Source organism: Apaloderma vittatum, unplaced genomic scaffold, assembly GCF_000703405.1.
Source record: "Apaloderma vittatum isolate BGI_N311 unplaced genomic scaffold, ASM70340v1 scaffold19867, whole genome shotgun sequence".
In the NCBI taxonomy this organism is placed as follows: domain Eukaryota; kingdom Metazoa; phylum Chordata; class Aves; order Trogoniformes; family Trogonidae; genus Apaloderma; species Apaloderma vittatum.
In genome coordinates, this window is record NW_009726955.1 from 13,926 (window position 1) to 33,452 (window position 19,527).

Sequence of the window (19,527 nt, forward strand, 5' to 3'; positions counted from 1 at the left end):
TGGGACAAGTGACTAAAAATGGTACAGTTCTTTAATATGTAAAAAAGATTAGGGAAGAGTATTTATGCTTTCTCAGGTTCAATGGCAATTTGTGGGGGCCAGGATTGTCTCTTACCTTTTCTCCTGGATGATAACACACTGCTGCAGTAACAGAGGGATTTATCTTTCAGCAAACTGAACAAGGCAAATAACAAACTTGTAGCAAAGAAAAGTTTTGTGTAATCTCATTTTTTAAAAAATGAAACAAAAATATTTACTGGCATCAACCATGCCTGTTACATAAGACCACAATTATAATTAATACAGTTCCCTTCATATTCAACCTTGAATTGCAAAAAAAAACCAAACTTTTTCTGGGTTTTTTTGGTAGCTTTTGCCCCCTCTTCCATTTTTGATATCAAAATAATTCCACCAAATCACAGTGCAAATCTTGGAAAAGGTCTCATACTTCCTTCATGGTTTCCATGTCATCATCACTGTGCGACTGAAGACATTTCAAGGGGTTCTTTTGATCTGGCCAGAAAAAAAAACAAAAAAATGATTCCCATCTGAAGATGAAGTTGTAGTACCTTCAATCCAGAGAATTTGGACACGATTATTTGCACAAAACAGATACATGTGACGTTCAATCAAGCCATGACTGACTACATGAACTAAATTAGTCATTAAGTGTCATTCTTCTGCTGTTATTTAGGGAGAACTAAAGTCTCTTGGTAACAAATGCAATCCTGATGAAGATCCATTTTTTCTGGATGGCATATGGTAGCGCACTTTCTTCCAGAATCTGGTACTTGCTGAGTGAGACCTTTCCAAGAAGTCCCCTGTCCATCGGATAGCCCCATGCTTTTGCTTCACATATTTGATGGATTCTGGCATGGTTGCATAATCTTTTATTTTTTCAAGTTCAATGAGAATTACTTTAATGCCATCTTGGATAAGAGCATTATACATGGCAAGCTGCTTTTCAGACACATCTTCTAGGATGCTGTAACAGGAAGGTTCTGGTACTAAAACAATTATCACTCTTCTACTTTGACGGATTTTTTCATTGGCAACGGTGATCATGGCTGTAGAGAAAAAGGTTGTGCAAAATTAAAGCTGTATGTTTCTATTTTATTTTATTTTTTTACCAACATGTTGCAGCTGGTTCATTCACTGTTTGATACTTGAGCCAACACATTTTACCTCACTAATAGGAACAAGATAAGAGCATGCAAGCAGTTACACTGGGTTAGCCAAGTAGAGATTTGGCCAACACAACCCAACCTGCTTGCATCAGACTGCATAGCTATACTCTCGTTTTTCATAAACAGAAAAGAGCAACTGAGTATCTACTACTTATTTTGCTAATGCCATTGCATTATGATCATAGGTACAACTGCAAAAAAAAAAAAAGTTCCAAAACCACAGGCCTAGATAAAACTATGACCTTTTTCCCTAAACAGCTTGTTTTCACAATATTTTTTGTTCATGTAACTGGTTTTTCTGACATGGAAGAGAAAGCAAAAAATCCTCCCTTCAGTGGCACTGCAGACAATTTATTCTAAAACAGAAAAATGTAGTAAATGCCACACAAAACCAATATGGATTAACCCTGAGAACAGACTATTGCATGTTTTCAAGTTGGAAAAATACAGCAGCACTTTAGCTTTTACTTCTCAGCAAACCCTTCCTTCTCAGACCACTACCAAAAGCCTTCATATGTAAAAAGATGATCCATGAACCACCTCATGTAGATTTGTTCACACCTAATTTACTAATTTTTAATCAAAGATTTGTATTTAGGACCTACTCTACAAATTTATTGAGTCTCAGTATTATCTTTTTAAGTCGTAAGACCTGGAAGGATTCAGAAGACGACTTTTATCATTTCACTTCACATAAGCAGTCAGTGCGATAGACGGCAATTTTCAGTGCCAAATGCTAGAAATTTAAATTTGATGTGGATATGCACACAGAAGAAAACTTCACAAGGATTTTAAAGCCTTGAAAGGAAGGCAATTTTTTTTAAGAACTTTCCCTAGGGACAAGTAGTATTTGATAAAATTTATGGTTCCTGATAACTTAGTGTTGCTTGGTTTAGGTTTTTTCCACCTGCAATCTCCAAGTGTCCTTTATTGCATCCCACTGGTTTGACAGCAATTCTCAAAACAAATCAAAATGAAACAGCAGAGAGGTTATCCTGTCAAACAGCACCTCAAAGTAATGGCCTCTTCTCACACCCCTCACAAGACCTACTTTTCCACATCTCCTGCCATTAGCCATCATTCACAACCACAATTTAAACTCCTGTTCCCCCTAGCATCCTTCCATTTCCACATGTCTAAGCTAGCTAGACACTATAAAAAGAAACTGGAAGAGCTAAATAATGACAAGGGAAAGGCTAAGATAAACAGGCCTCATGGAAGCACCCAGTGCTGTATTTTTCATACCCCATGAGAGAATAAGAAAATCATAGCTCATTTGATGGTGGGAGATATTCAGAATAACATGCTTGATTGTCTGCTTCTGAGGTGTTTTTGCAGTGGCCAGTGAGAAATCTTGAGTGTAATTTGTCTTCAGATAGCTTACCTTCTCCCGGCAAATCATCCCTCCCAAATATGAAGAGGTTATATCCACACTGTCTTTCTAAGACCTCTGGCAATATCTTCAGAGCAAAAATATCTGATGAATACAAGCAGCTTTCTCTGTTCTTCGGATACAAAACGTAAGCATCATAGATCTTCCCATCTGAAACTAAAGAGTGAGCAATAGGAGTAGTACAAAAATGGATTTTAAAGGCACAAAAGCAAGCAAGCAAGCAAGCAAACAAAAACCCATGAATTTTAAACTGCTTTTTTTTCCCACTTGAATCATTGTTTTAGGTCCTAATACTGCTATTATCTAATTATGTACAGTTATACTACGCTTGAAATATTTGTAGAATCAGGCCTTCTAGAATTCAGTATGCTGTATCTGAATAGGCAAAAAAGACCTGCAAAATTAAGTAGGTTTGCATATTCTTTTCTGAACTCTAACTAAAAAAATGTTACTGCTCAATTAGCTGGAAAATAGCAGTTCCAGTAGTGCAATTGCATACTTAAAATTCCAGCTGCCATAGAATTCGTAGGTCATTTTTGTAACCTGGAGTTTCAAAACACAGCAACCACTTAGACACGAAGACAAAAATGAATTATTTGGCAAATTTCAAGGTCTGAATTGTGTTAGATATTCTGGAACTAACTTTTCACAAAGACCAAATTTAAAAGACTTCAAAGAAATTTAACAGAATGTCAATACCTCTAGAAGATATTTCCTGTTTCTCTAGCCAGGTACCTCCTCTCAGATGTTTGGAAATGACCCATACTTCAGCATACTCTCATAGACAGCACCTCATCAACATTTTTCTGAATGCCAGGAATTTACAGAAAGTAAAATAATCAGAAGTGCCTTCAAATACAAAACAAGAGAAAGTGAAATTTGTCCTGCTTCGTCTATGGAAAACAAAAAACATCCAACAATTCCACTGTATTACTGCCTTCTGCAAGAAGGGCAATTAAAAGAAATCTGAACAACTGCTGTCAAAACAGCATGCAAGCCACTGAAGTGGGTCTTCAGGGAAATGAATGATAGTACTGAATTCCTGAGAAGTTGCTGGTTTTTCCACTGTAGATGCTTTTGTTATCTTAACTAATTCTAAGCATTCTAAAAACATGGTACCTTTTCAAAAATACCAAGGGATAACTCACTGCTTCGCAAGGGAAGGTGAATGCTCATTACAACACACAGCGCTTTAACAGAAACATACCTTTTTTACCCAGGAAGGGGTGGCAGGAGTCTCGATACCAAAGCACAATATCAATTTTGAAGATCTTGTAGATACATAGAGCAAAAAATATTAAGAATACCAAAGAAACTGCTCCTCCAATCAAGTAACCCTGAATGTTCTGAGCTGTAGTAGGGTGGAATGAGAGAAAAGAAACAAAACACAGTTATACACTAGAACCAGAAAAAGTCAGAAGAGATGTTCAAAACTGTGTAGTCATTAATTTATCTTTTTTTAAAACATGGAATGAATGAGTAGGACTTAGCTCAGTCAGTAGAGTGTAGCACTAACAACGCTAAGGTTGCGGGTTTGATTCCCGCTTGGTCTCCATGTGTTGCCTGATCTAGTCGAGAGGTGGCGTCCCTGGTGACACGGAGGCTGGATTAAAATGATCTCTAAGGTCCCTTCCAGCTTAGGCCATTCTATGATTCTATGATTCTTCCGGTATGCTTTCTGCAAATACTGTTATTTGATGTGCCTACTCTTATCTTTCAGCAAAAAGCTACCTTAGCAATATGACAAATGAAGCTACTCTTCAGCTGAAACAAAAATATTAACCTATATCCCAGTACAGTAGCAGAGAGAGAATTCTTGTGCAAAATTTTATCAGTGAGAAGACAAGAAAGTCTGAGGTGGGGAGGTGATGTCCTGACCACGCTGGTCTCCCCAGACCAACCAGCTTTCCATTGTCTTTAGCCTCTTGGAAGATCTGTCAGTGAACCTACTAATTAGCTGTTCTTAAAAATAACGCAGTTTGTGGAGGGTGTTTAGTGCATGGATATTAAATGATTTGTGAGGTTAAATCCCACTGGCAATCTTTAAGAACTTACATTATGTAACAAGCTAGAGATCAGAACCACTCACAGTCAATTATGCATTTACAATGTGCAAGTGAAGCGTGTAAAATAAAACAAAGTATTCCACTGAGGACTCATACTTGCTTCAAATCAGTCTGAGTCTTTCGTTGATGTTTCCAAAAATACTGAGTGAGAGAAGACAACTACCTGAAAGGAGGCTGTAGTGAGGTGGGTGTTGGTCTCTTCTCTCAAGTTACTAGCGATGGGACAAGAGGAAATGGTCTCAAGTTGCACCAGTGGAGGTTTAGGTTGAATACTAGGAAAAATTTCTCTGCTGAAAGAGTAGTAAGGCATTGGAACAGGCTGTCCACAGAATTTGTGGAGTCGCCACCACTTTCAAAAAAGTGTAGACATGGCGCTTAAGGACATAGTTTAGTGGTCCTAGTGGTGCTACGTTTATGGTTTGACTAGATAATCTTAGAGGTCTTTTCTAACCTTAATGATTCTGTGATTCTAAGACAAAGCAAATTAAAGGTGCTACTTTCTTTATTTTTGCTATGAACGCAACAAAAAAATCAGAAAGAAAGGTATTGAGCTGCATTCCCCATTTTGCACAACCGTCTACGACACAGTTTTAGCTCCAAGTAGGGTGCTGTCAAACTGAGAAGTAAGCATCATTGTCACCACTTTATCAAGATAAGATCCCTTACCTGGGCGTTCCAATTTGATGTAGGCTGTAAATTGTTGAGAACCATATATGAAGTGACAGAAAAATTTATGAGCGTAATCTTTTGCTTTCACTTTTGAAATGGTAAATTTCGTTCCAGATACAGCAAGTCCATGAGGCATCTCCTCTCTGTCATTAAAAAAGGGCAAAAATGAAACACCTGGAGAGAAACTGAAATACCAGTGTTTAATATGGGACAGATTCATCTATCCACAAATGCATGAACACTCTTTTTTTTTTCCTAACCTTTATAAACCCAAGAAGCCACGGAAGCATAGTAAATATAACCCCTGTTGCAAACAGCTTCATGACCAGAGGTGACTTGGTGTTTTTGACATACATTGGGTTGTTGTGGGGTTTTTTTGCTGGGTGAAACAGAGTGCACCATTAGCAGTTTTGCAGATGATAGAAAACTCAAAGGGATGGCTGATACACCAAAGATTCAGGCTGCCATCCAGAGGAATCTTGACAGGCTGAAGAAATAGGCTGACAGGAACCTCATGACATTCAAAGCAAAATGCAAATCCTACACCTGAGGAGAAATAACCAGTTCCCAAGCATCCCAGACTGCATTAAGTAAAGCACTGCTAGCAGGTTGAAGGAAATAATCCTTTCCCTCTACTCGGCACCAGTGAGGTCACACCTGGAGTAGCAGGGCCAATTATGGGCTCCCCAGTATGAGAGATATATGGGTTTACTGGAGCAAGTCCAGCACAGGGCTGTAAAAATGATGAAGGGAGTGAAACATCTGTCACATGAGAGAGCAGGGACTGTTCAGCCTGGAGAAGAGAAGGCTCAGGGGCAGGGTGTGCATCTTACCAATGTGTGTAAATATCTGACAAGAGGGAGGGGGGAAGAGGGAGCCAGGCTCCTTTCAGTAGAGCCTCCTGACATGACAAGAGGCAACGAGCACAGATTGAAACACTTTCCCGTCTGAAATTCCATCTGAACACTTTTATACTCTCAGGGTGGTCAAGCACTGGAACAGGTTGCCCAGAGAAGTTGTGAAGTTTCCACCCGTGGAGATATTCAAAACCCAACTGGACACAGCCCTGAGCAACCTGCTCTGTCTGACCCTGCTTGAGCAGGGGAGGGTTAGACTAGACAATCTCAGGAGGTCCCTTTCAACCTAAATGATACTGTGAAGGAAAGATAATAAAAGTGTCAGGAGAAAAATAATCTTTCATCACACTGATGAAGAAAGGACCTTTCAAAGCATACTAACAGACTCCTCGAGATGATATTGTCCATGCCCAATGGTGCCTCCCAGCTTGAGAAATGATGAACAAAATTCACTCAAGCTGGGTGACCCTGGTGTCAAATGACAATGAACACGGTGATACTGCCTTTATTTCTGGTATCTACTGCCATAGTAGTAGATATCAGAAGCTTGGAGACACAATATGCTACCCTGCTCTAAGGTAGATTTACAAGTACAAGGTGGGAAGGGCTGCAGTAGGAAGGTAGTTGAAGGCTGGCATCCTACCCAAAGTGACATCACCTTACATACTCAAGGAGGAAAATTCATTTTGCAGAACATCCTGAAGAACCAGTTTCTGTTACATAAAAAACTGCCAGCAACTTCTGTCATGAGATGCCTACACAAACCTCATTGTTTTGGAACATGTTCAGATTTGTTCAAGTCAATTTTAACCCTACTCTCAGCAAAAGAAAAAGTTACCTCCCAGGTGTAAGCCTCAAGTCCATAATGTTGGCCATGCCTACAGTGTGGTTTTTTACTAGAAATACTCCACAAATTTAATTGCTGATAAATTGCTACTATTATTTTTTAATAAAACATTATTATTGAATTAGATTCATTTATCTGATACTGGATAACTTGCTTTGAACTATTAATCCTAATTAGAACTTGCATAGGATGTATTTTGCACATCTCCATCACTGGCACGGGAAAATTAACAGGCATGGCAGTGATTAGAAATGGGAGTTGACTTCCAACCAAGCCAAAAATCTTATCAGAGAATTGCTTTGAGTTAAATATATTAAATGCTTCTCAGGAAGATTTGTTTAATAGCAGCATCAAGTTGGTTTCAAAAGAAGCCTGCAGTTACTATAACTTTGAACATAGCTACACAGAGGTGCACATGTGTCTTAACTGGTGAACCTGAGAAATTTCATGGCCTAGAGAATAATGGATGTAGTTGTACCTTAGAGACCATAAGCTTGGGCCCTAATATTTACTGGCAACCAACCAAGTATAGAGATCAATAATAAAAGTAATAATTGCCCCTAAAAGAATTTGGGGACAAAGTAGAACTGAGATTTCTTCTGGAGGCCAGATACAGACAACCAAAAAAGATAACTTTAGAAGCAGCCTGCACCCTAACTCTCTAGCCATATTTTGCACTGATGATGGCACTTGGGGGAGAAGTGGCTTCTGCATGAGTGTGAACAATCTATCCCTCCCATCTTAGAAATTGCAGGCTTTAACCTATTTGCAAAAAGGATTACACAAGAACAAATGCATAAATAAGCCTCACAAAACTGGATGTTTCACAACAGCATTATAAAAAAAATTATGTATGCTTGCTTCATTACATTTGTATTAGATACATCAGTATTTATAATATTTTTTAAAAAAAAAAATCCAAGCAATAAGAATACAATGTACTTAATATGGACAGTCTTTCAAGGACTACTGACATTTGACTAGTAGTCAACTTTATGAAGAATTCAATGCAAATTTCTACAGATTACTTCACCTACAAATGCAGTTACAATTCAACAGATATGGATACTTACTCATAAAACTGTTCCCTGTAGGTGCTATCAAAGCTATCAACATCCTCATCATTAACTTGCCAGAACAGAATCAAGCCATTTATGCCACTTGATATATTACATTCCATAACTACATGAGAGCCTATAAAAAACATTTAAATATGGCAATTGAAGGTCTTGTAATAGAAGCAGGATCAAGTGATTGGGGATCAGCCAGGAAAAGGAAAGAGATCAAAAAACCCACTTACCTTATGAAAAGCAGAGTCACTAAAACTCATCCATTTATAATCCACACTTGGGTGTCTACAATCTGGGTATAAATTCCACCCTAAATGTAGGTGTCTAAATGTTCACATCTACATGTAAACTAGATGGCTAAGCCAGTATCAGAGTTCAGCTCTGTTGAAGTCCATCACATTGAAGCAGACCCCTGGCCCTTACCAACTGAATAGTTCTGCAGATTCCACAGAAGGATCTCCAAGGGCTCAAATCAGCTGCACGCGCACCGTATGGTGACACCTGAGATACCCTCCAGCACCCGAGGAATTTGTATGGAGCTGGCAGATAGGACTCCAGACTTCAAGACACCTGCATTGTTAGAGCAGACGGACCACCCAAAACAGCACTCAACATCTATGTATAGGCAACTGAATCGAGCCTCCCTCGATGCCAACATGAATTAAGAGCCCTAGCTCATATGCAAATACTCATGTGTAGACAACTATGCCATGGAGTTGAATCTCATTCTTAAGTGACCACACACACCGTTACTCCGTATCAGTCTTCTGGCCAGCACTGTCCCCTGGGATGGTTTCTCAGTACTCTCACACCCTGCTCCCAGAGCAAGCTCACCTATCACTCAGCTCCTTTGCCATCAAGATTTCAGATTTTACAGAATGCCTCAGTATTAAGAAAGCAAGCCAAGTAGCAGAATATATTTAGTGCCAAATGCACCTCAGATACCTCCATTTACAGGAGATAAGGAGCTTTCTTGGAGTCCTATCCTGTATTTTACCCATGGAAATTATGATTTGAAAGGGTAAGGTGGGCTCTCAGTTCATCCATGTAAAGATCCCAGTTTTGCTTCCTAGAACCACATAAGATCTAGATGCTTCTACCAAGGGATAGTCTCTAATCTATGGAATAAACCTTTAGCTCATGTGCAACGCAGCTACTTGAACAAGAATACACAAAGAAATCACAGATGCTCCCTACTCCTCTTCCCTCACCACCATAAGGAATTTTCCTAAAGATGTGGTTTAGTGCACTGCAAAGCTCTTTGAAAGGAAGAAAACACCTCAGGTGTTCAAGGAAACACAACACCCTCCATTTTCATACATTCATGAATGTATTGTTAAGTTTCTATACAACTGTCTCCTGCCATTTCTCATTCAAAAAGTATACAGGTGTTTATAGGTTCTGCCCTACAGCTACGCATTTAATAGAAGCAAAGACTTTTTTTTTTTCAGTGTCACATTAAAAGTGCCAGACAGAGAGTATTACTTTTGAACAGCAGTGCCTTCTTTAAAAAGAAAAAAGAAAACAACTAAGAAAAAACAAATCAACTTCACCAGCTTCCTTTGAAGGTTTCCCCTGTAGTAGGGAATTGTTTCCAGTTGTTTCAGTAGCCAAAATAAATCTATGCTGTGGGTGGAGGCTTTGTGTCTCCTTTTAGTCTCACATGAGACTGCTTTCCTGATGTCTGTAAGGCAATCACAGTTTATTCATCTCAGCTGGTCTAAGGCATCCAATAATACATCAGCAACTTTTAATTAATGCAGTGTCCAAGCCATAACAAGTATGGACCAAAATGCTATTCTAAAATAAGGAGTCTAAGCAAGCTGTCCCATAACACATCTTAATACAGGATGAAAGTCACAGGACACCACTGGACTAATAATTGCTCAACTCTCCATTTTCTCAGCAAGTACCGCTGAAGATTAAGAAAATCCTGAAGGATGTTTTCAGTAAATTAAAGAGCCTTTTAAGGGCCTATGCAGGTCAGACTCCTTCTGAACAGAGGGTTGCACTGGTAAGAATTTCATCTGTGTTCACTGGGAAGTCATAACTAATTACCAGTCAGAACTTAGGATGAGATTTACATGGTAATTTCATGGGCGGGAAACGGACTACAGTGAAGCCCCACTGCAATATTACTGCATTTCTTCCACAGTTACAAATGCAAAGGAAAAGAAAGTTTTCACACATAAAGATTAGGGTTATGTGAAGTAAGAAAACGACTGTGGAAAGTCTCCCTATTTCAACCTAAGATCTGGTGAACAAGTTTCCATATTAGTGGAAGAGCATAAATAAACTTTCTGAGGTATGTAATTGGAATGAAGCCGGAGAAGATGTAATTACCAGAAAAGAAGAGGCTGCTGAGCCATTTCAGAATATTTCCAACAGAATTAAATAACTATCTAAAGATTGCAGGACTCTAGATCTGCAACATAATATTGTTTGACTTGAATCCTGAATATTCACACTGTTTAAAACAAAGCTTTCTGGACTTTCAAGGAACATAATTTCTTTTAAATCTCATTCATTATTCTGGTCAATATCTACTGATCCTCATCAGAATCTGGCAACTTTAGAATGATATATATTTCACAAGCTATTAAAGTCAAAAAGAAAAGGGAAAAAAAAGAAAAAATCCCCCAAAAACCTGTAACAAAAAAAAAACCCCAAACAAACAAACAAAAATCATAAAACCCACTGGAGTTTCAGTGTTGTTCACTTCAGTTTAATAAGACACATTCAGAGTTAGAATTTGGGCCAGACGAAATGTTTCACATGATGTGAAAAGAAGCACAAAGCCTCAACATGAGAAGAGAACACCTGATATCCATAGTATTTACAAGCTCGCTATAAGAAAAAGAAGCTGTGTTATGTGGGACTATCATCAGTGTGATGTGCATAGAAGTGATCCACAATGCTCTGGCCTCAGCTCCCGTACGATAGCAGAGTCCCAACGCAACCTCTTCTCAGAGCTTTTCTAATGATCTAATTGGTAATAAACCTTCCTCAAAGGATTAGCATAGATCCTATACTAGGAAATTCTAGTAAATAGCCAATCACACTTCTCCAAAATCAGTTAATGCCCTTTTTAATAAAATCTTTTGTTTGAAACAATTTCCACTGGTACAAAAAAAAAAAAAAACAAAAAAAAACACAAAAAACCCAACAGTTCAAGCAGCTCCAAAATTCATTCTTCTGGCGCATATGCATAGAACTAAACTCTGCTAAATCTATGATGCAATCTAAACATGTATAGTTTTGCTTAGGAAAAGACTTGCATACCATCTACTTGGCCCAGAGAATCACAGAATAACTGAAGGGACTTTGACTTATCTGTCACCTGATTTCCTGCTCAAAGCAGACCCAGCTTTGAGGTCAGACCAGGCTGCTCAGAGCTTTATCCCGTCAAGTTCCAAAACCTCCAAGGACAGAAACTGCACAACTTCTCTGGACAGCCTCTGCACTGCCCGTCTGTCCTCACTGGGAAGATGTTATTCCTTATATCCAGAATCTCTTATTTAAGAAATTTCCAAGATAATCAATACCTGGCATACCCATCAACTGGCAGCTCACTGTTTCACAGAAGATTAGTATCTGAAACCCTTTAATAACCTAGAATGAGGGATAAAATTCAGGTTGTGGAGAGGGAAGAGAGACAGGAAGCATACTGGAAGAGGAAAAACCACTGAACTGGTCAGCTGGTAACTATCCTAACATGTTACATATATGTGACCATATTTCTGCAGATACTGAGGATATGTCAAGACATAGATGCTGAAAGGTGGTACAACAGATGGCAATAATTTTAAAAAAAAAATGCATCCCATCCAACACTGCTGGGCGAGAGACTCCAATCTTAGGCACACAGTTATTCCCTCCGCAAATTACATTTGGGAATCATGTTCTGTCAGCTGTCTGCAGATATCCTCAATCCATGTGCCTATCCCCCAGTCTTGCTGAAGTCAGTGGAACTGTTTGCATATTATTTCAGAAAGACCAGGAGCTATTTTCTTTTAGTGAATGTTAATGACTTCTTAAATAGTCACTACTTACCAAGTTCTACTTCAATTGTATTGTTCTTCGGATAAATAAACTCTGGTTTGATCTGCAGTGGTCGTTCTAACAGAAACGAAAAAAAGAATAAAATCTTCCGGCAAGAAGAGTCCCACAACTTACTTCAATGGAGAGTTTTACAATGGTTCTGTTTTATTGCTTGGTACTATTGTAGTGCCATACTTGCTACCAGTTTCAAATTTACAGCAGAAAATATCTCATAGGATTCTTTATCCAAATTATTCTATCTTAGCTTAGAAGAAAAGGCTTTAGCTTACCTTAAAAGTACTTTTTTTTAAAAATCTCAAATCTGCTGACAGTTGATATCAAAGCAATACAAAACCACAAACCAAAAAAAAAAAAGCCAAAATATGGGATTAATTTGCCAGAGAGATGGATACGAAAGACAAAGAGGGACTGTATCAACAACTTTCTAGATCAGATGAATATCTATTTAAGTAAAAGAATAAACAAGAACACACTTAAGCTGGGCTGGAATTGTTATCACTCTGCACGACGCACAGACTCACTCCTAACAATCCGCTGCTCTTGTATGACCTATCTAAAGTCAGCATTTTGGTTTCACCTAGAACAACTGGCACTCTACCTCCAGTCAACTTTTCTGACAGGACTACTCTCATGGTACTGGTCGGGTCATCTGCAATGTTGCCTACAAAGATGCAAATCACGACGACCACAGCAATAAATGACAGTACTGGGAGCGCAAGACAGGCAGTTCTGAGCCGTGTGCGCAGAACAGCACAACCAAGTGCCAACAGTAAGCCAATCCTTTCCAAAGAAACAGTTAACTTTATGGTATTATTTATACAGCTTGTCACATGTCCTTTCCCATCAAGTGAGATTCTAGTGAACTTTGTAAGCAAGTTCACCAACAGGGCCAAAAGCAGGTGTTTTGCTGTGAAAACCTCCTTTTTTCTTTTTTTTTTTAATCTATTTAATAGTGCATTATTTGTTTTAGCAAAAACACACCCCAAACCCCAGTATCCACTGCTTCCTTCTAATTCTCATTCCTAACCCCACATTTCTCATATCCCCATGACAACTCTTCCTCAGAAGCAATGCTCAAGAGCCGCAACATGAATTATTGTATTTTAATTTTACATTCAGGAAAAAAATAACGAAGATATGCAACTCTGATTTTGGAGCTGAAGAAGTAACACGCCCATATACAAATATTTACAGAAGTGCCAAAAAGAAAAGAGAATAACCTCAACACACTCACCTTTAACCTCTAGACTCATGGTTCGTGAAACATTATATTGTTTTCCCATATAAGTGTATACCATATGGCATGTGTAGTTTCCTCTGTCTTGCACACTTGCATTGTAAATCAAGACAGCCTTTGCACCCTCTGCCAAAACAAGTCGCTTGTCTTCAAGAAATCCAGGCTTACACTCCTAAACACATCAAAAGTACCCATGATTTAAGGGAATTAATAATCTGATAATTAAATAAGTTACTGAACTCTCCTGATTATTAAAATACTTGCCATATACTGATTTTTTTTGACAGCCACGCTGTGGCTTCTTATCTAAACATTGCTATGGTCTAACATGAAGCCTGACGACATCTTGCTACATTTGCACTTTAAAAAAAGTCACTGCAGTCAATCCTTTAAGTTTTCAAATGCTGTGGTTTAGTTCACTGCCTTCATTTAATAACTTGACATTTATCTAACTGCAATAAAAGTGATTACGCTTGTAGCGGTTTATAAGAATATATGTCTGCATTCCTCCTTCACGTAGATGAATGACAGCTCCTGTAGAACGTCTCGTGTTGCTGGCTGTTATCACAGTTTTTGTGGCAATGCAAATACAGTGAAAAATTTCCTGTCTGCCCTGAACTATTAGCAGCGTGGAATCACTTCATCTCAAAAGATGCACAGGTGCAGCACCAAGATTATTTTACATGTACAAGCCCATGTAGCTACTTAAATACCAGATTCAGAATTCAAACTACTTCAGAATTTTGCCTTAACACAGATAAAATACACGCTTCTAAGCTTTCATAGTCAAACAGAATACCACACCATGATCAACAGACAGGATAAGCCTAATATTCTACAAAACTGAAAAAATTATGCAAAGCCTTCTATTTAAGGCAGCATACAAGTTTTTAAACTTATTCTCTACATAAAATAATCAAAGGATAAACTAGATTTTCACAAGTCAACAAACTAAAAGACATATTTTTCACTCTGAAAAAATTTGCAATCCAAAATCAGTAAACTGTTTTTTTAAAAAATATGCCTCCCATACCTAAGCTTACACTTCCTCAACATCACAGTGAGATAGACACGTTACTCAAACTGTAGAGAAAATAAACCTTCCCTTCCAAAAGCTGGTTTTTGCAGTTACTTCATAACACATTTCAAATGGAATATTTCATATTTCTTATATCTGAAATACACATGCACAATACCTTATACCAGTGTACTTCAGGCTGATTATTGTCCTCATTTTTAAAATGTTCTAGATCAGGGCATATAATCTTTCCAGTATGTGTGCTCATCACTTTTTGTTCAAACTTCATTCTTCCATTAAAACACGAACCGTTATCGTTCTTAAAAACTGTTAAATTTATAGATTTTTTGTTCGAGTGGTTAAGGCTCCTGTAATTAGAACAGCAGACATGACAGCTCATTAACAATAAGGTCCCTTGTTTCCAGAACATAGGGAGTGAGGGGAGAGGGACTTCAACATCTCCACTAGGCTTGCCTTTAGCACCCCCGCTACAGCCCCCCTCACTCTGAAATCCCACCTTTAGCTCCTCACCCCCTGTTCCAGATCGAGAGATGGGAATAAGCTCTAATTTTGTATTGTAAGCAGAAGTGGGGTCTGCACTGGAAGCACCAGAGGGGATGCCAGGGCTTCTCAGGGCCGATGCTCTACAGAGCTCACAGTGCCAACCCAGCCTTGCCATTTTCAGTGCTACGTTTGCCAAGGTACAGTAGCGCAGGGTTACCCAAAACATATCTGCACTGGAACACCCTGGGTGCCAAATGAGGAGAAGACAGGTTCATCTCAGTGTTCCTGGGAGGGACATACCAAGAAAAACAGGCTGTAACTTTTAGCAGAAGGGAGACAGAGCTTTTGAATAACAACACAACAAGGACATGGATCTGTTGGAACAGGTCCAGAGGAGGGCCACAAAAATGATCAAAGGGCTGGAGCACCTCCCCTATGAGGACAGGCTGAGAGGCAGGGCTGTTCAGCCTGGAGAAGAGAAGGCTCTGGGGAGACCTTACAGTGGCCTTCCAGTACCTGAAGGGGGCTACAGGAAAGCTGGGGAGAGGCTGGCTACAAAGGCATGTAGTGGATGAGAGACAATGGTTTTAAACTAGAGCAGGGTAGATTTAGATTAGACATTAGGAAGAAGTTCTTCACTATGAGGGTGGTGAAACACTGGAACGAGTTGCCCAGAGAGGTGGTGGAGGCCCCATCCCTGGAGGCATTCAAGGTTAGGCTTGATCTAGTTAAAGCTGTCCCTGCTCACTGCAGGGGGCAGGACTAGATGACCTTTAAAGGTCCCTTCCAACCCAACACATTCTATGACTCAATGATTCTATATACATCAAGATGCAATATCCATGTGAAACCACTTCACACCAAAAGCTCACAAGAACCTGTGGTACAGTAGCTCTGCAGAGATGGCACTAGAAACCAGAAGTCTATGCTAGTAATAAAGGCATAATCTTTATTAATTCATTGCTCAACTCTTCATTTCTCAACGCTGAAATAAGCATGGTTATCAGAAGTGTCAAAATGTGCAGTTCACTGTCTTGACTTCGATTTCTATATACTGCACCTTGACAAGCTCTGTAATTAAGGTTTAAGTGATTAATGCACAAAATGTAACCTACAGTTAACATAACTGAGCTTTAGCAAGTTTTTTGTACTGCTGACATTATGCAAGCCAGGGATGTGAAGTGCCCACAGGAACACACACCTCATGACTATAGTCATCAGAAACTTAGAAGAAAAGACTGAATTAAAATTATTTAACTGGAGAGCTTTGACAGGATTGCATTTCTTCTGACTTCCAATTTTAATTTCATTATTGATTCTAGAGCTGGAAGGTGCAAAGGCGTGCAACCTGTCCCTACACTGGAAGCTTTTGCTGATCCCTGTTCTACAGTCACAACTCAAACCCCTTCAGCATAACTGGTGTACTTTATGCACACCAGTACACAAAACTACACACTACTAAACCAAATTCTGGGTCATCTGAAAAGTCTACATTGGCTGTTCTCAGTGTGCTATGGCAAGACCATGGAACAGAATAATTTCTGAGTACCTTCCCAAAATTAATTTTCTGTTCAGCATAAAGTGAACTTCAGCCATCAAAAATAAGATTTTGACTACCTGAAGTGGTGAATTCCAGTGTGCTAATATCAGCTGTAAATATGGCAAGAGCTTTGAAGTACCAAAAAGGTGAAAAGAGTCCATTCCTTTCCTCCTCTTTGTCCACTCAGATCTTTTGAGAAGCACTGAGGAAGCATTACTTTCACTGTCTTTAAAGCTGCCTAGCACATTACTTCACTCTTCACATGCATCATTATTCTCAACCAGTAACATTTGATAATGTTTTATTTTAAAACATAAGAATGTTTTTTTCTGCCATTTAGTTCGCAAAATTCTAAAAGGATTGCCCAAAAAGCTCCTAAGCTTTCCATAAAGCCCGTATGGGGTGATACTGTGTATCACATGGAGTTCACTTCTCTTAGATCCTTCTTCCATTCAACCATATCCAATGAAGAAACCAAAATGTTCCTCTGATCTGTTAGCATCAAACAGCAATTGGATCACAGAAAAAGCTGAAGCAGTTATGCCTTTTCCATGTGACCTGACACTTAATCCAAAACAAACAAACAAACCAAAACCAATAATCCACACAAATCATTATTAACAATATTGTGCTTTAAGATAGAGTCTTCTGTATGAACCACTTTGCAATGCTACCTGGGTGGAAGAAAAGAAAAAAAAAGGCAGCAGAAAAACCCAAAAAGGATGGTCAGAACAATGCTTTTAAGTGATCTAAGCTCTCTGCCTAAAAAATGAAAATATCTATACACTTTAAGTTACACAAATACATTACCACACTTGTAAGCATTAGCAACCCATTTTTTCCCTCCTCTTTCTTACCTTATATGACATTCATAAAGTCCAGAATCTTCCAGTGTTGCAGGAATAAACCAAAGCAAGTCCTCTCGCTGATGGATCCTGGCATGTCTCTCTGTGGTTATTGGTGTAGCACTATCATTTTTATACCAGGTCAGATTGTAATCAGAGTGAAGCACTGGCGATGTCATTATTGGGCAACTAATAGCTGTAGGCTCTCCAACAAGCACAAAGAAATCACAAATAACACATTCCTCTATTAAAAAAAAAAAGAAAAAAGAAAAAAATTATAAAAGTACACAGATTAAAAGCATTGATGTTTTAAGAGTACTGATATCCATTACAACTTACACAGAATCGGAAAATAAACCTTCTGTCACAATTTACCACTAAAACATTGCCAGGCTTCCATTTTTTGTTTGCTTAGCACCTTCTGGTTGAGGATCTAAACCATCTATTCTGCAAAGCTTATGTCACAACTTCCCTCTATTAAAGTAGTCAGCAACAAGCACGTGTAAGCCCAAGAGCCACAGAACAAACCAAGGTATAAGAAGATACCTGGGATTCACCAGACAACACAAGCTTCACGACTCACCTGTCACATCCCTGGTATATGAGCATGTTTGCACTTCTGCAGAATTATCAGATTCTTAACGTAGATAGTATTTATGAAAAGGTGCAAACAATACCAATGCAGAGTGCCTCACAGTACTCTGGCCATTATGACTGTGAGGCCAAAAGCAAATCAGGAAAAATAAAATGAAAATAAAAAAAATACCAAACACAACAAAGGTGGTTTCTGACCTGAAGCACAAGACAGTACAGAATGAGATCAAGATCTCAACACAAAGACGTTTGTGAACCGACATGTCATAATACAAAAGAAATTTGGAGAGACACAGTATTTGCATTAAGAAGTCCTGACTATACTGTACTATTTCCTTAATACATTTGCAATTTCTGTCATCTAATTATCCAGCATGTCCTTTAAATTATGAACAGTATTCTAAATATCACTTAAAAGGTGAACATAAACAGAGTTTTTATAATTACAACTCTGTAACGAGTTGATAGGACACAATCACATATCCTTACAAGCAGGGGTTTTTTTTAATATCAGCAAAGAAAGTACCAGAGAAAGAAGGACAGACAGTACAAGAAGTCATCAATAATCCAAATCTGCAAGTGAAAACTACTTGTAGAATACCACTATAGCACAAACAGACCAAGCCATATGGCTATAAAACAGATTTTGAAAGCTTCCAAACTTTTGCATACATCTGCAATACTTAATTGCAAGACATCTGGACTGAACCAATTTTACAAATCTTGCTGAATGACTGTATAAATACCAAGCTAATTTATTTAATTTCAAAATAAAAAAAAAAGTATTCAGTAATCTTTCCAGTCCCACCACCTTCCTATCGCCTACTTTAAAGATTTCCAGGTAGGTTCTTAGGGAGCTTAAAATAATTCAGAGACATTAATATTAGACTGCTCACGCCAAGCACAGCAAGACAAGCATCATTACTTTCTGCAGTCCTAAGGTCTACTGAAAAATTACATCTACCATTAAAAATATTACTAATTAATTGTAACAGAAACTAAGCCCTACGGCATGTTTCTCGTAAGTAAAGGAAGACAATCTCTTTCTTCACAGGAATTGGAGAGAGGCTAATCAAAACCTCAGGACCCTAAATGTATATGGCTAGATATAAAAATACTTATGCCAATTTGTTCATTTCATCCCCAATGCAACTTCAATCCAAGAGAAGGTATTTGATGTATCTTCAATATGCTGAAGCAAAACCAAATCCCAAATCCACTATTTGCTCTCAGTAACTCTTTTCTACTAAACATATACAAATCCTCTCTTGCGGGTTTTCTTTTTAAAATAGTAATTTCAACAATGCATTTAACTTACCAGCACTGAACAGAGGTATCAGTAGAATGACACGACCAATGAGGAAAAATGTAGATGTCATCTTCTGCTGCAAAGAAGAACTTTTTCCCATTAGCATGGCAAGAGTGTTCAAGCTGCACTGTCCTCTGCACTCTGCATTGCTCCTTAAAAAAAAAATCAGGAGAAGCATTACTCATCTTGGGGAGGGAAAAAAAGGGTTTGGTAATGTAGCCCCAGCCTTTGAAGATTTCAACTACAGCAACTGTTTGCCTCCACAGAAAGCTGCTCAGTTTTCAGCTTTCTACTGGATTTTTTCCAAATTTCTACTGGAATAACTCTTG

The 19,527-nt window shown here is 38.5% G+C and overlaps 1 protein-coding gene across 1 annotated transcript; it reads right to left on the reverse strand.

Annotated features, from left to right (window-relative positions):
• Positions 1–690: 690 nt before the first annotated feature.
• Positions 691–19,298, reverse strand: LOC104267686 (interleukin-1 receptor type 1-like). Its single transcript, XM_009873496.1, has 10 exons — positions 19,208–19,298; positions 17,308–17,539; positions 14,585–14,774; positions 13,386–13,560; positions 12,143–12,208; positions 8,093–8,213; positions 5,313–5,458; positions 3,788–3,931; positions 2,572–2,736; positions 691–1,067 (listed from the first exon to the last, which is right to left on the reverse strand). Exons 1-10 carry the CDS (start codon positions 19,296–19,298, stop codon positions 691–693), a joined length of 1,707 nt encoding a protein of 568 aa, XP_009871798.1.
• Between the last annotated feature and the right edge of the window lie 229 nt (positions 19,299–19,527).